The 16,036-nt window shown below is 38.1% G+C and overlaps 1 protein-coding gene across 1 annotated transcript in view; it reads right to left on the reverse strand.

The window, feature by feature from the left end:
- dspb (desmoplakin b) overlaps positions 1-16,036 on the reverse strand; it is a 24,824-nt gene that overhangs the window by 6,080 nt on the left and 2,708 nt on the right. Inside the window, exons 2-24 of the mRNA XM_017304503.1 lie at positions 15,776-15,863; positions 15,285-15,400; positions 15,047-15,197; positions 13,523-13,648; positions 13,194-13,253; positions 12,915-13,082; positions 12,526-12,630; positions 12,295-12,390; positions 11,646-11,771; positions 11,318-11,470; positions 10,967-11,121; positions 10,745-10,871; positions 10,081-10,267; positions 9,300-9,910; positions 9,017-9,195; positions 7,381-7,519; positions 6,631-6,824; positions 6,351-6,513; positions 6,157-6,240; positions 5,977-6,084; positions 5,802-5,900; positions 5,193-5,690; positions 4-2,283 (exon numbers count right to left, since the gene is read on the reverse strand). Of these exons, the coding sequence (XP_017159992.1) occupies positions 4-2,283; positions 5,193-5,690; positions 5,802-5,900; positions 5,977-6,084; positions 6,157-6,240; positions 6,351-6,513; positions 6,631-6,824; positions 7,381-7,519; positions 9,017-9,195; positions 9,300-9,910; positions 10,081-10,267; positions 10,745-10,871; positions 10,967-11,121; positions 11,318-11,470; positions 11,646-11,771; positions 12,295-12,390; positions 12,526-12,630; positions 12,915-13,082; positions 13,194-13,253; positions 13,523-13,648; positions 15,047-15,197; positions 15,285-15,400; positions 15,776-15,863 (6,013 nt within the window). The remainder of the gene's footprint in view (positions 1-3; positions 2,284-5,192; positions 5,691-5,801; positions 5,901-5,976; positions 6,085-6,156; positions 6,241-6,350; positions 6,514-6,630; positions 6,825-7,380; positions 7,520-9,016; positions 9,196-9,299; positions 9,911-10,080; positions 10,268-10,744; positions 10,872-10,966; positions 11,122-11,317; positions 11,471-11,645; positions 11,772-12,294; positions 12,391-12,525; positions 12,631-12,914; positions 13,083-13,193; positions 13,254-13,522; positions 13,649-15,046; positions 15,198-15,284; positions 15,401-15,775; positions 15,864-16,036) is intronic.

Below are 16,036 nucleotides of genomic sequence, written 5' to 3' on the forward strand. Positions count from 1 at the left end.
AGCCTCTTCTACTGTCAATTTCTGATTGGTCATTGGGTCAATGATGTGACCTGTGGCAGCCTGGGCTTCCAGAAGCAAATCTGCACTCTCTGGGGACATAAGCATCTGCTTCTTTACCTCTGAAATATTCATTTTTCCTAAAGACCCAATTGTGACACCAGCAATGGATCCTGTTCCTTTTAGGGGTATCTTTTTTTCTGCAGATACTTCTGGAACAGTTTTGTCTCCCTTCATTAGTTCGTTCAAAGTTGGTTTGTCCAGTACCCCACAATCAAATAACTGCTTTGCTGTTACAGGCTTTCTTACACCATCAAAGATCAGTTTTGAAGGATCTAACTTTTCAGGGATAGGTAAAAGTAACAAACCTGTATGTGGTTCTATCTTGCAACCTTCTTTCAGTGCTTGATAGCTGACATGTTGCTCTGTTTTAGGGTCAACATAATATTCAGGCTTCTCGTTTAGAGCTTGACAGAGATTTTTATCTAAAAGATTGCGTTTAATTGCTGTATCTCTTGGTAGGAATACACTAAAATCAGGATCTAGGATTCCTCCAACTGACTCTTGAGCCTGCAGAAGTCGTATTCCAGTCTTTTCCTCTATAAGTCCCTTTTTCATGAGCTGAAAAACTGAAATAGGTTTGGGTTTATTAGGATCCTTATAACCAATTGCTGCAGCTTCTGATGCCAATAATCTGTCCAGGTCATTAATGTCCACTACTCCCTTTGAACAAGCCTCTTCAACAGTCAACTTTTTGTTAGCCTTTGGGTCAATTATGTGACCAGTAGCAGCCTGTGCGTCAAGTAGCAAATCCGCGCATTCATCGGACAGTAGCATTTGTTTTTTTGCTTCAGTTAGAGACATTTTACGCTGACCGCTTACTATAACACCTGCTATTGGCCCAGTGCCCTTTAAATTAACAGTTTTGTCTTCAGAAACCTCAGGTATTGTTTTCTTTCCATTTTTAAGAGCTTTAAATGTTGGCTTGTCAAGAACATGACAATCAAACAGATGCTTGGCAGTAACAGGTTTCCGAACGCCATCAAATACAAGGTTAGAAGGATCCACTTTCTCAGGAATCGGGAGAAGCCAAAGACCTGTATGTGGCTCTATTTTACATCTTCTTTTCATTGCCATATAGGTCACACCTTCTTCAGTTTCTGGGTCTAGATAGAGCTCTGGGCTCTGATTCAGAGCATTACACATGCTTTCATCAATAAGGTTACGCTCAGTGGCAACGTCTCTAGGGAGGAACACACTAAGTATAGGATCCAAAATGCCCCCAACAGACTCCTGGGCTTGTAACAGACGCAGTGCTGTATTTTTGTCAATAACTCCCTGTTTCATTGCCTGAAACACTGATAGTGGTTTGTTTTTGCCAGGCCCAGCGTATCCAACAGCTGCCGCTTCTGCTGCAAGTAACCTCTCTTTGTCCTCATCATCAATAACTCCTTGATTATATGCTTCTGTCACTGTTAACTTCTGATTGGTTCTTGGGTCAATGATGTGCCCTGTAGCAGCTTGTGCATCGAGAAGTAAGTCAATGCTATCTGATGGAAGAAGATTTTCTTTCTTGGCTTCAGTAAATGTCAGTTTGCAAAGTGGCTTATTGCTAGACCCTGGACCTTTTGGACTTTCAATTATCACTCCAGCTATTGGCCCTGTGCCTTTAAGAGGAACTTTTTTCTCAGTAGACACTTCTGGAACTGTCTTATGTCCTTTCAGAAGCTGGTTATATGTTGATTTGTCTAAAACTCCTGAGTCAAGTAATTGCTTTGCAGTGACTGGCTTGCGGACTCCATCAAAAACCACAGAGGAGGCATCTGGGGTTGGAGGCTCTCTAGTTTGCTTTAGCTCAGTCTCCATGGTCTGTCTAACAATTGTCCCATCTTGCAGTTGTTTTTGGAGGACTGATAGTCTACTCTTATATTTCTCCTCAAGTTCCCTGTGTTCTTTCATCAACCTCTCTATCTCACTTTTAAAGGATTTCTTATCCCTCTCGAGAATATCCTTGTCAGTGTCATACTGCCTTATCAAACTTTGTTTGCTTTCACATTGATCCTTCCAAAAATTCAAATCTCTCTTCCCCCTCTCGATGTCCTCTTGTAGACGTTGCTTGTTGCGAAGCTCTAACTCGTGGGAATGTTTCATGTGGTTCACTTCTTCTTGTAGTCTTAGCATTTGCTCTTTGTCAAATTCAAACCGTTGCAATTTCAGTGACAAAGAATCTTTTTCACTTACAATCTCACTGTACTTGGACTGAAGGGACTGTAACGATGTGTGTGTCTGCAGAAAATAAAAAGAAGAAACAATAACAAATCATTAGTTACTTTATAAATTTTACATTAGATTAAATACATTGTTCATTTTGGTCATTGACTCGGTGACATTTATATATTGACAAATATCACACATACGCTTTTCATCTATGGAAAAAGAAAACTAGAGTTATACATTTTTACAAGTAGCCTGACTTTCCTGTCCTGTAAGGTTATTTTTTTATTTATTTTTTTAATTTAGCAACTTTTTACTTAGTTTTAGTCCTGTACCTGGCCATTTTAAGATGAACGTGTTACATTTTTAGATTAGTTCAACAAATAAAAGGCTATTAAAGGCTTCTAAGCATATGGGATACTGAACTGCTGTGACAGTCCAAAACGCTTGCAGTACTATGTAAAGCCCTTGTCTAAGCAAAACATTTTTACACATATTACCAATATCATAGCAGCCAGATTTCTTAGGAAAATGAAAGAAATTAAACCTATTACCCCCACTTTAAAGGCTTTTCATTAACAGGCACTAAACTTTTATTATAATTATTTAAAATTTTATTGATGTCTTTTCAAGATGGCTCTAGACTTGAATGACAATACACACACATTTACACCATAAATTTGTTGTTGTAGCCTGAGTTCCTCAGCTAAAGCTATAATGGTCATATCACAACTTAAGTTTAGAAAACAAGGGGATCCATTTTTTTTAGTTAGGCAACAATTGCATTGGAGTAATTTGCTAGAGGAGATAAAATTTAATAAATAATAAATAATTAATTTCACTGTAAATATTTTTTTTTTGTGGCTGCAATTTAGAACTTAAAAAAGTCAAAGTCGACGATAATGCAATAAATGTAAAAAGCAAATAAATGTGTGATATGCAATTTTTAGCTGTCTTCCTAAGATGACAAAATAAAAAAAGCAATACTACAAATTACTCTGCTAAAATAAGAAACCACATTTAAATCACTCACTCCCACACTGACTATTTTAAAGAGAATGAAGAAACAATACTGAATCTGCAACATGAAGCAAGCTCAACTATAGAAAATGTGAATACTACTCTGTGAATTTGCAAACCAGCATTGATATATAAAACTAGTAGATTGGTGTCATCCAAGACAATGTGTCTGAAATAGTTTAATAGCATTTACATGTTAAATGCATGTCATTGCTGTTTTGCAGGTTTGGAAAGATTTTTAGGCAGATGAGATCACATGACAAAATCAACAATAATCAAGCTGAAGCAAAGCAGAGAATTACAATGGCAATGTGACATAATTGATCATTCTGGGAAAGCAGAATTGAAGACCACAAGCATACATGTTTGCAAACTGTGGAGAGTGACAAGATGATATCAGCAGAGATTGTTTGCATGCAAATAAATGACATGCAAGATATTTAAACACACACTGAAGTATGTGTTCAAATCAGTTGGCATCTGACGGGAACTAATGGATTTTGCATGCAAGCAAAAGCTAAGGCTACTTAGAGCTTGCTAAGTAGATATTCCAAACACACAACAAAGAAATATCTATTCTCATCCTGGAAAGATGAGACTAATCCACGATGAAGAGGCAAGCTTCCATGTACCTCTGCGACCTGCTTTTGAATTTTCTCAGCCTCCAGCTTCAGTTTCTCACGTTCAGAGGACAGCTCTGACACCAGGTTGCGGTGTTCGGCATTGCTGCACTCACTGGCTTGCAGCTGTAGTTCCAAGGCAGTAATTTGTGAAGAGAGTTCATCGTCAATCCCCTTTTTGGATTTCAAGAGTTCTTCTTTATCCTGTCGTACTGCCCTCAGCTCCTCTTTCATCCTCAACTCTTCTTTGGTCTGTGTTTCTATCAACTCTTTAAGTCTTTTTAGCTCAGACGAGTTCTCACTGAGAGCCTTATTCTTCTCCTCAATAGTTTTGTAAAGACTCTCGTTTGTCAGGTTTGCCTCCTTTGCCCGGGACTGTTCCTGCAGAAGTTGCTGCTGTATGGTTTTCAGCTCAGCACCTAGCTGAGTATTTTGGTCTAAGAAGCTCTGGTTTAGTCTCAAGGTTTTCTCAAGCTTTTCTTTTAGCTGAATGCACTCCTTTTCACCTCTACTTTCTGATATGCTGGCTTGTTCTTGGCTCTGGTGCAGTACAGTGATGGTGTTTGTGTACTCAGTCATAGTCAGAGTGGTCTTTTCTAATTCTGCTTCTACCTGCCTTCTCTTGCCTAACTCTTCTTGAAGTGTTTTCCTCAGATTCTCCACCTGACTTTCAAGGCTATCTCTCACACCCTGCAGGTCTTTGATGCGTCCCTGTAACCTGCTCATATTTTGCTCCATCCTACATCGCTCCTTTTTCTCTCTTTCCAGTTGGAAGCGTGTCTGAAGAAGCTGCTCCTCGCACTCCCTCAGCTGCGTTGCAGCCTCTGAAAAACTGTTCAACTCCATTTGTAGCTGAGCTAAAGACTGCTCAAGAACCGCCTGTGCCTCCTCTGATGTCTTCCTCCTACGAGTCTCCTCTTCCAAACTGTGAGTAACATAATCCAGTTGGCTATTCTTCTCCTGTAGGGTCTTTAGGATTTCAGCCAACTCCTCTCTGTATTGGTTCCTTTCTTCATCTCTCTGCCTCATTAGCAACTCCATTTGACTTTCTAACTCTCTCCTCCTGTGCCCGTCCTCTATCAGCATAGCACGCTGATTACACGATTCCTCCTCTGCCTTCTTCTTCTGCTCTTCAGTCTGACTGATAAAAGTTCTAAGCCTTCTGAGTTCATCTTCCAGATTTCTCCTCTCTGTCTCCATTCTTTCATATTGCATCTGTAGTTCAGCTGTATTCTCATCCCTCTGGGCAGAAAGCCTCTGGATGTCTGTGCGACTAATTTGGATCTGGGATTCATAGCTGAGCTTTAAGCTGTTGATCTCCATACTGAAATTGCTCCTTACCTTTGACATCTCTTTTTGAAGATCCATCAACCTTGTTGATTCATTAGCCAGCTTCTGGAGCAGCTGCTGAATCTCATGCTCCTTATTTGCTAAACTGTCTTCCACATCCTTCTTGGACCTGCAGACCGTGTCCAGCTCTTTCTGCCTCTGGTTCAGTACAGACTCCCACTCGTTTTTCTGTCTGTCGTAGCCCTCCTCAGCCAGCTTTGCCTTCCTTCTCTCGTCATCAAGTTTGTACTCGAGGCGTTGAACCTCACTTTTGAGCTTAGCCAGCTCGCCCTGAGTGGAATCTAAGCTGTCCTTGGTGGCACTGCACTGCATCACAGTTTTTTGCTTTATCTCTTCCACTGACAGCAACTGCTCTTGCGATTGAGACAGCTGCAGCTTGAACTGAGCAACAGCCTCTTCCAGTGATTTGTTTTTGGCATTGCATGCTTCCATTTCTTCTCTCAGAGAGCCAAGTTGATCTCCAAGCATATTTATCTGGGTGTTTCGCATCTGGAAATATGACAAAGCAAGAATTACACATTAAACATTTAAATGGGAACTTTTGGTAATATTTTTTATAATTTCAATGCACTAGCAACTAGTACAATGAGGCCACAATACCTTAAGCTCCTCCATGTTTTTTTCCAACTGTCCCAGGAATTTGTAGTAGTCACCAGACAGAATAAGCAGCTCCGTGTAACGAGTTTGAAGATGTATTGCCTGGAACCAATGAAAAAAAGTAGAAGTGACATCTCTATTCACCATTGAGCGAAACCTTATGAGAATAAATGACTACCTCTTTGTTAAGATCCATCGATGGTGACTGAAGCATTGTCCTCTTGATGGGGACGTTGAGCAATGTTTCCAACCCAGAGGTGTAAGAGGCGAGGTCTGTTTCATAGTCCTGCAAGAAACTCATACATAAGACCAGAAAGCAGACGTCTTTCATGATAGGATGCAGGCACGTGTAGCTTACCTTGACCGTATTCACACATGTGTGTATGTTTTGCAGTACACTGTCTAGTGTCTCACGCTTTGCCTTAATTTCTGTGTTCAGGACCTTGAAAAACCAACAAAATATAGATATCGCAGTTACAAAATAAGATGAAAATGGGCCCTAATTGCAAGAAAACATGTCCATTCAAAGCAGCAAAGGCATGAACARAGGACCTTTTGGTTGGTAATGTGGTCTTTTACTGCTTGAACGTTCTCTATCTTGGTTGCCTGTAGTGCGTCCTGTTTTTTACGCGTGGCCTCTATCCACTCAGTGAAAGAAGTGTAGACTTGCTGGTAGTGCTGTAATTGAGGCAGATACAGCTGCAAATCCTGCAGCCTGAGCAAAGAGAATGAAACAAAACTTAATTGTTAAMATGTACATATGAAATGCCAGATCTTTTWAGTCAAAAGTATTTTGTTATACTTTGAACAAACTGAAGGAAACGAGCTCTACCTGATGTCAATCTGTTTCTGGATCCGTCTCCAGCGGTCGGAGAGCAAGCCCACCTGCTCGGTGAACTTTGACAGCATCAGGTCACACCTGTGGAAGGAGCCGCCCATCTGACTGTTCCAGTGGCTCGCCTTAGACAGCTCTGACTCCATAGAGGTCAGAACATCTTGTTTCTGCATCAGCTCTGCTTTCATATTCTACATGACAAYATAACAGGACAAGTCAAAAATTGCTGCGCTATCCTTGGTTGCATTGGCTGAAGAAATATTTCTAACGACTAACTTGAAAGAATTAAACAACAAAGTAGCATTACACAACACAGCTACTTTATTACTTTACTGGGAACTTAGAGATTCCCTGTAAAGGAACCGGTTTACTGGTTCCTTTAGCAGTGTTGCTTTCTGACTCACTGGTCTCATCTCTTCCTGAGCTGGACTCTGTAGACTGAGACGCCTTCTTTGTGTTCTCAGAACTTTCCTGACTTTAACAAGTATTTTCATTAATTCCCCTGGTGCACACTCAGAGATATTACTGAAGTACTTTTATAAGACAGACAGAGTCGAGGCTGCTATCCACCAGGTTCTCTGACCACAACCAGCAGGCAAAGTGTGTGAAGTGTCTTGCCCAAGATTGCAGGACGAACTCCTACCCCCATCACYAACATCGCCCAAAACAGTACAAACTGTATTGTATAGAACAAAAAAAAAAGTGTATTACTCTAAGTCTATGGATATATAGCATTGGCAAGAATACCTTCAGGGCCTCTATGTATGCACCAACTTCAGCTGGAGATAGAGAAGTGGTCTCTTTTTCTGTTAGTCTTGCTTCATGAACTTTGACAATGTCCTCAGCTCGTGCTACGCTCTCCAGCATGACCCTTAGAGCCTGCAGCCTGAAAAATGGTAGAGAGCCATATAACAAGAATGAGGTACCATAAATTTAAAATCCTGTTTAAAAGTTATCTATATGGGAGGTAGCCTGTATCTAATATAAACCAATATTTCTATTGCTTTTAATTTATTTTCATACATTTATATTTGTGTTTTATATATATGTATATATATGTATGTTTAAAATTCATGTAAGTTATTATAATTTCTAATTTCAACACAATAGTATGATTTAATGTCACAACTAAAGCGCCTTTAGTTATAGTAGTAATATAAATAAATCACATAGCTAGAACAGTCCGGCTTTGCGTCTTACAATAAAATGATAAAAATTAATCCATCTAACTWAATGCCTTTCATGAGTTTGCTCTATCTTATTGTGGTGTTAGGTGTCCGTATTTGGTCCCTTGATATTTTATTTGAATATGCAGCAAAAATAGTTKTCCTCAAAATAAAATGGCAACATCTTATACTTAATTTCAATACTAACTGAGTTTTTCAGACTTAAAAGCAGACCCCAAATAACTGCTTGATTAAATTCAGGAAATATATACAGGCAATTGAACCAGAAATGTTAAGTTAATCGCAATCGTTGTCTTCTGCTAAACAGAAAACATGGATTCAGTACATACCTGATCCTCAATAACTAGAAAACCTCATAAATACTTATTAKAAATATTTTCATTTTTAAAAGATTATCTAACTGTGTTTGACTAGGTTTATTAAATATTAATATAAAATGGTTGATATTCTCATGAAATGTAATTACTTTAAACATTATTTGTTGAGCATAAAGTTAATAAACCCAAGTAATGTTTAAGGTGTCCCACTAAAATCACTGTGGAGTTCTGGATGTAAATAATTTTCTCTCCATTTGAACCTTAATAGTGTGTTCAAGTCAGTGACTATTTTATGTGTTCTGATTTACGACAAACTGAATGTCTCTGATACAGAAGTGACTGCAAAAAAAAAAGAATCCTTTTTAAAATGTAAATTTTAACCAGAACTGTATCTATAATATTCTCCCTGCTATCAATTCACTTTAGATGATTTCTAATAAATCAATGTATGAAAATTATTTTTCTAAATATAAGTTTCAAACTTATATTTAGAAAAGTCAAAATATTGTTTAAGTACCTGGAACCTGATATATATATATATTTTTCATAACTTTTCTAAGATGTTGCACTCAAGTCAGTTATCGGCCCCTTAATATTTCAATGTTCAAAATATATATTGCCAACTGAGGTCAACCTGTGTTTTTAGGCTTTTTACAATTTCCTATATGTTTTCTTAGAAATGTCAACAGTTAAAGCAGTCCATCAATAACCAGGTTATGAATAGTGCATAATGTCATGAATTATGTATGAAAAAGAAGCTGATTTGGTTGTCTAACACATAAATGTTTCATTTATAAACATCTTTATAAGAATCTTAMGGCCTCCTGTCTCACCTAATAAGCTTTGGTAAGATGTTTGGGGTGTGTTTGTGTTGGGTACCTTAGTACATAAGCAGATGAGCTGCTCTCCAGATTGCCCAGTTTCTGGCTCATCACTGCGATCTCATTGCGGAGGAACTGTGCTTTATCTAAATCGTTAGTGGTTTCCATCTCCTTCAAGATGCGCTCTCTTAAATGTGTATACTCTTCACGCATTGAGGAGACATCGTCCTGTATTGACTAAAACAAAAGCAAAAATTTTGACATCTGAGGAAACTCAAATATTTTTTAAAATATATATAGGATTACTTTATGCTTCCAAATTCCTACATCTGTATATTTACCTCAAGCTGAGTGATCTTTGCACCACAGTCTGCAGCCCCGTCATCTCCAAAACAAATATGAACATACTGACTGAGTGAGCCCTCAGCAGTGTCCATCCTCAGTCTGAGGCCATGCAGCTCGGATAAAAGACGAGATCCCGAGGAGAAYGCAGAAGAGGAGGAGGAGGAAACTTTTCTCCTTTGCTCCATTTTTGCTACTTTCACCACTTCCTTCTTGATCACTTGCTCCTTCTCTGCCGCTTCTTTCTTTGCCTGCCTTTTAAGCTCTGCTTGACGTCTTTCTTCCTCCAGCCTTCTGGCCTCCTCCTCTGCTGCGGCTTSTYGCTSYTGTTKYTGCAGTAGTAGTTGTTGCTGTTTTTCTCGCTCCTGTTGCTGCAGTAGTAGTTGTTGCTGTTTTTCTTGCTGCTGCTGTAGTAGAAGTAGTTGCTGTTGTTTTTCTTGCTGCTGTTGTAGCAGAAGTACTTGTTGCTGTCGCTGCTGTTCCTGTTGTTGAAGTAGTAGTAGTTGACGTTGTTGGGGTTGTTGTTGTTGTATTATGATCAGCTGTGGCTGAGCAACCTGAATTTGTTGCTCAGGTATTTGCTGTACTTCTATTTGTTCCTGATGTCCAGCTGTRGGGAAACAGAACATTTATTTTGTTTTGCCTTTTGGAATAAAAAGCTAAATTGATTTGAACATTTTAAGATATTATACCTGGTCAAAGTTAAAGTCATTTAGTCTTCTTGCCATTAGAAATGCAATAATGAATAGACTCCACAGCACATTTTTTTAAGATACTCACTGAATGTGGGCAGCTCTACCACTAGCTTGTCATAGTGGGCCTGAGCCACAGTAACCTGGCTCTCAATGCTCTTCTTGTCTTCATCAACAAACATCTCCGAGCCATGGCTGCTAATTTTGAACTCCTCATAGAAGGTCTCCAGCTTCTTCATGATTTGACGGTACTCCTCAGGACGCATCTCGGACAACTAAACAACAAACACCAGGGACGATGGGTAACTTAGACATGTGTTGCGAATTAAACTTAATTTTAAAAGTTTAATATTTTATAACCTCCAAAATCATGCAAACTTTCAACTTTTAAAACACTATGGAAATGAAGTAGAGACAAAAATCGTCCAGTTTCTTAACCCTCCCACGGTTTTACGAGACAAGGTCATTTGAACCCCACAAACTTTTCACTCTGTTGTTTGTAACAACTTGTATTTGGAATGACATATGAATGACACAAAACTGAAACTGTAAGCACAAATGTGTTGAGATGTTCATTTAACATTAAAAACACATGGTTATATCAGTACATAAATCTAATGAATATAAGTTCTCTTTACATTATTTACTATTTACAGTTCTTGTTTACATTTAGTTCAATATCTTAGGTTATGTCATATTAGAGAATGAAAATGTCTTCATATTTTATTGTCTAATATTCTTATATTCCTTACCATAGAGATGGTGAGGGAGTTGACATAATTGATTTCTCTGAGACAGTAGTGCCAGGAGATGAGACTCTTGACGTTGATGTACAGCTGATTCCARATGGACATGATGGAATCGAAATACTGCTCGTTCCTTTACGTAACATAGAAACGAAAGTAAASATGTTGAACATTTCTTTCACAGTCTTTATAAATGTTGTAAAAGAGCAAACCATTTCTGTTTCTTACTTGTTGGCGAGGCTGATGCTCAGTGGATTAGGTGGTGGTACAATCAGGCACACGGAGGGAATCAACATGTCGATCCCTCCTGGGCCGGTTACCAGCCATTTACTGCGCTGACTGTTGTCTTTCAGAATGGCCTCGTTGTCTTTAAGGATAGCTTTCTGCAAGGAAGAACAAAAATATATTTCTTATGGTGAAATAAGATATATGTATATTTCACCAAAAATACTATTTTTTGTGTGCAAATTAAACAAATAAAATACAATATCACATCTTTTTGTAAAGTCTTGACATGAAACTCCCTGGTTTTTATATGTTACACTTGTATACTATCRAATCAAGCATCATAAAAGTGACCTGGTCTTCTCTGAAGTCAGTCAGAGCCTTAACGATGATGCCACTGCTGTTCCTCTCCTCTGGGTTTCGGGGTTTCAACCTCACAATACTTTTTGACTTGGCGGTCAAGTGTTTCACCTGCCGCTTGTTGTCCATGATGTTTTCCCTCTCCATCTGTAATAAATAAGTAATTATAAATCAATAGTAGAATGAAAAACAGTTGCATTTCCGTTTTTACAATCACGTGATTTCTCTCATCTCCTTYTTGAAGACTACAAATCCTCTAAATTGAATTGCGCAACTGTGCGACTTTAAATATAGCTTCATACGCAGTAGAAAATAAACGTACCTCCAGGCCTTTAAGGAGCTCCTGAAGGTCTTCCAGCGGGGTGTTCTTGTCACAAGTGAACATCTTTCGGATGTTCTCATGTTCCTTTTGCAAATTCTTGTATGTGTCATTTGCCTCTTTGAAGAACTTTTAAAAAACATGATACTGGATAAGCATCAGGAAAGCGCAATCTAATCACAATCTGTGATAAAACCAATAGTGGAGTTTGTCATCATCACCCCTGAGCCATCAAGGAGCCAAGTGTAAAGTTGGTGAGGTTGAGGCCAACATTTCATAATAACCAAGATAGCTACTGTCACCAGTTTTAAAATGACTTCACTTTTCTAAACTTTAATTATCACACGCCACAATTAGATAGGTGGAAGCTAAGGAGTTTCCAAGGTATTTGAAGTTCTATCAACTTTAAAATCCTTAAAAAAAAAAAAAATTTGGTTCATAAGCATTTGTGTCTTCTAGCCTTTAGATACTGAAAGTTTAATTGCAGTAGTTGAACTTCTTTACAAGATATTATATTCCAGTATTCATGCTGTTTAATGAACACTGATTATAGATGAAAGTGTTGAACAAAACTGTTAACTTTTAGACTATAAAGACATGATATTGAGCTTAAAGATGCAGTTAATTGTTAGTCAGGGCATGTCTGAGTCACCTGGCTATATGCTGCATTCTCCTTCAGATGGGTATCAATGCATTTTGTTATCTGAAGAAGCCAGCTCCACTGAGTCTGCAAAGTGTCCATGTAAGCCTGACAAAAACGAAAAAAAAACATAATAAAAACAACATATTAAAAACTGCATCAATGTAAAAAAAAAAAAAAAAAAAAACTCAGGAGAAAAAAAATCATTTAGTGATTTCTCTATGAGGGTCACTGTTTCCAGACCTCTATCTTGTCAGATCCTGGGTGGTTGTTGTTCAGAAGCGTTTTCACTTTAGCCTTAAGTTTATGCAGCTCCTTGTCTTTTGCCTCCAAGGCACTCATCAGTTTCTGTTACATAAGGAGAAGTTTTAACACCATAAAGCACACAGGAAAAACACCAAGATGCAGTTAGGGGAAAAGCTCTGTGGTTGTTGCTCAAGTGAAGGATGAGTGATGGCAACTGACAAAATCTGATCTGCTGGAGATGATTGCTTCCTTATGAAGAGCAAATTAAACTCATAAAAGACACCAGGAGCTGTTTAGGCTCATAGAATTTGCCAAGAATGTTAATCTCGTAATTTGAGGTTTTTTAGCACAGAAACAAAAATATTGATGTTGATGGTTTCACTAACCGAGTAGCTCTCCTGCTTCTTGGGGATGTACTGTTCTACATTTTTGTCTCCCCAGTCAAACATCAGCTCCTCTTCCTCTTTACTGTTCACCCATATGATCTCATTGGTTATCTGCTGAAGTATTTGGATCAGCTCTTGCAGCTGCCCAGTCCACAAATTTGACATTTTCTAAGACAGAAGAAGAGAGTAAGTATATACATATATAAAAAAACACAAAATGTTCCCAAAAAATAAAAATCATGCATCATAGTTAATAATGAGTTTTTTAGATTCTTTCACCTGTAAATTCTCCCACTCCTGCTCAAGGGCATGCTGGTTGGGTTTGTCTCGACACTTCATCTACGAGATGACAATAAATCATTTAAGATTCATTAACATAACACCTCTCAAAACATAAAATCCTTTCCTCACAAAAGCTTTTTCCAACAAATAGAACTTAAAAAGTATACAAGCATACAATATTCTGTGAGTGTGTGCATAAAATTGTATAGCAACTATAAAGGTCATTACAACGACATCAATAATAATAATAATTAATAATACAAACTCTTTTTTTTATTTTTTATCTGAGCCCCATCTGAGTGATTGAATGAGAGAACGGAACTCACCAGGTCTTCTCGGGCTCGGATCATCTCGGGAGACCCCTGCAGGGAAGCGTGAAACCTCTGGTGGTGAATGAGCTGCTGTTCAATGGATGGAGGGTCGTCAGCCAAAGCAGTTGTTTCAATCAAACGCTGAAACATAAAAGAATATATTTTAKTGTGACCTTAGAGTGAAAATCAAACATGTTCACGGGTCTCAAAAAATCTTTAAAAGCATAAAGCAGTTTGAACGTCTGAACCTACACTTATWTATCTGAATGTTTCCARGTATGTGATGGGCAGAGAAATCGGTAATCTATTAGGGAAATTATCATCTAATTTGGAACAAATCATTTCCAGGGAATAAAAAGCTATTGTATAAAGAAACCCTTTTAAATGTTACTTAAACTATCAAAATATTGTTTCATCAATTGACTAAATTAAACAAATTTTGATTAATAGATTAATGTATGTGTATCCATTAATCTGTTATTAAATTAAAGTTTTGACTAACTAATTTATTTGATAGTTAAATCTAAACAACTAGATTTTCAGTCAATTAAATAAATTATTTTTGAACAATCATATTACAAAGAAATCCAACCTTTATTCATGGATTAAGCTGAGTGACATTTTTTACATTMATTTCTTAAAATAATAAGCATGTATGCAGTGTGAGGGTAATGAGGGATTGTTGAATGAATGTGGCACAAGGACACTACAAAGGAAAGAGTTTCAGAAGCAGCAGAGTCTGACAGGAGTCTGTCGAATCTGAGAAATGTCTTGCTCAGAAGAATTCAATACAGATAATGTAAGAACAGTGCAAAAAAAYAAAAAACAACTTTGCATTTGCAGCATTGAATGGACTATGTTTAACTACACAAAGAGGTTTTAGTTGCTTTAAAAAATTCCACATTGCATTCTTCTCACTGTTTTGTCATCAGTATGTTTGATGCTCATGCATATCACCAAAAAGCAAACACCAAAAAACCCCTTACCATCACTAAAATTCAGACTTCAGTCCCAGACTTCAGTCTCTCTCTGTCTCTGAATCTTTAACAACCATTTTGTAAATGCTTACAGCCCAGCTGCAGAAGCACATACCGGTACTTTAGTTAACAAGTCTGTTTAAAGTACAGTTATGTACATCTGATTAGATGACTTGCAGASAAGATTTTCTTGGATAAGTCTCTTTAAGCTTCAACTTTAACCAATCCTGCTCACAAAGACATTTGTAAGCGAGGTGAAGGTTATGTTTTTGCCTTTTACCTATTTTCTTTTCTGTGTGAAAAGCCTTTTTTTCCCCTTTTTTGTCCCTCAGAGGAAGCATTGCAGTATTGGTTTAGCACCAATACTGCAAACAACAGCATCTGTAAGATTTTAATAGTTTATGTATTTGAATAGTTGTGCATATTCCTGAAGGAGAAATCAAATTAAAGCTTTCTGTAAACAACTTAAATCCTTCTCAGGCGCTGGAGACTTTGGTTTGGTTTGAGGCTTTTGGTTTTGGCTCAGTTGTCAAGCTTTATGTGTGTCTGAGTTTGTTCCTGCCTTTTGCTGATGGATCCAAGCAACAGCATCTTGGTAGCTCCTTCCAGCCTCTTCCCAGCCTCCAGAGCTCTTTCTGGTGCTCCTCCTCCTCAGCGCGGTGCCGGATATGGCCATGTGGACCCCTCTCAGCTGGTCTTGATAGTGCTCCACGCTGCAAAACGAGAAGAAAGCAGCGATGCATTTGGATGGAGCTATGGGCMGAACATCCCAGACGTGTTTAAAGGTGAAATAGTTTTACCTCCTGACTACATTGTCAGTGGGTTGTCCCATTTGACTCATCTCCATTGCAAAGGATTTCAACCTCTCAATGGATTCTTTTGCCATCATCATGTATTCCTCTGCATCACCAGAGCCCTKTATGAAAGGTAAAAAAAATATATATGCTCAACGTCACAGTTCGTCACATGAAAAAACTGWTTTCTTTTTCTGAAACAAAGCCAAAAATATTTCATGGAGTCAAGCTTTAGTAAGCAACCAGTTTGAGAATTTGAGAATTGAGAGCAAAGAAAAGCGCTTTCATTCCCTGCATAGTTTGAGCATCCATCGACTCCACTTTACACCACAAAACATTTCTGTCATTTTTTTAAAGCCAACAGAAGACATGCTGCAACAATACACTCTCTTCTTTCATAAACTAAGTCTCAAAAAGATCTGAAACTATATATACAATTTTTTTGTCCCTACCGAAGCAGGAAAAGAACAAGTAAAGAGCAGAAAATCACCACTCACGGTCTGAATGGCGTAGTCGGCCTTCTGCAGGTACTCCTTGCAGAGAGTCTGCAGCTGTGCGGCTCTCGACGGGTTGGGCATGAAGCCACTGCAGAGGAAATTCATAAAGATCATCTATGCAATCAGCTTCAGATGCATTACAAGCAGATTTCGGCAAAAATACTTAAACTTCCTCTGATAGAACTGGTCAGCTTATAATCCCCTGACATGTTTAAAAACTTTTATTAGCACGAAATACTTAAACTGTTCAGTTTTAAGTTT

This window comes from Poecilia reticulata, linkage group LG4, assembly GCF_000633615.1.
Source record: "Poecilia reticulata strain Guanapo linkage group LG4, Guppy_female_1.0+MT, whole genome shotgun sequence".
NCBI lineage: Eukaryota > Metazoa > Chordata > Actinopteri > Cyprinodontiformes > Poeciliidae > Poecilia > Poecilia reticulata.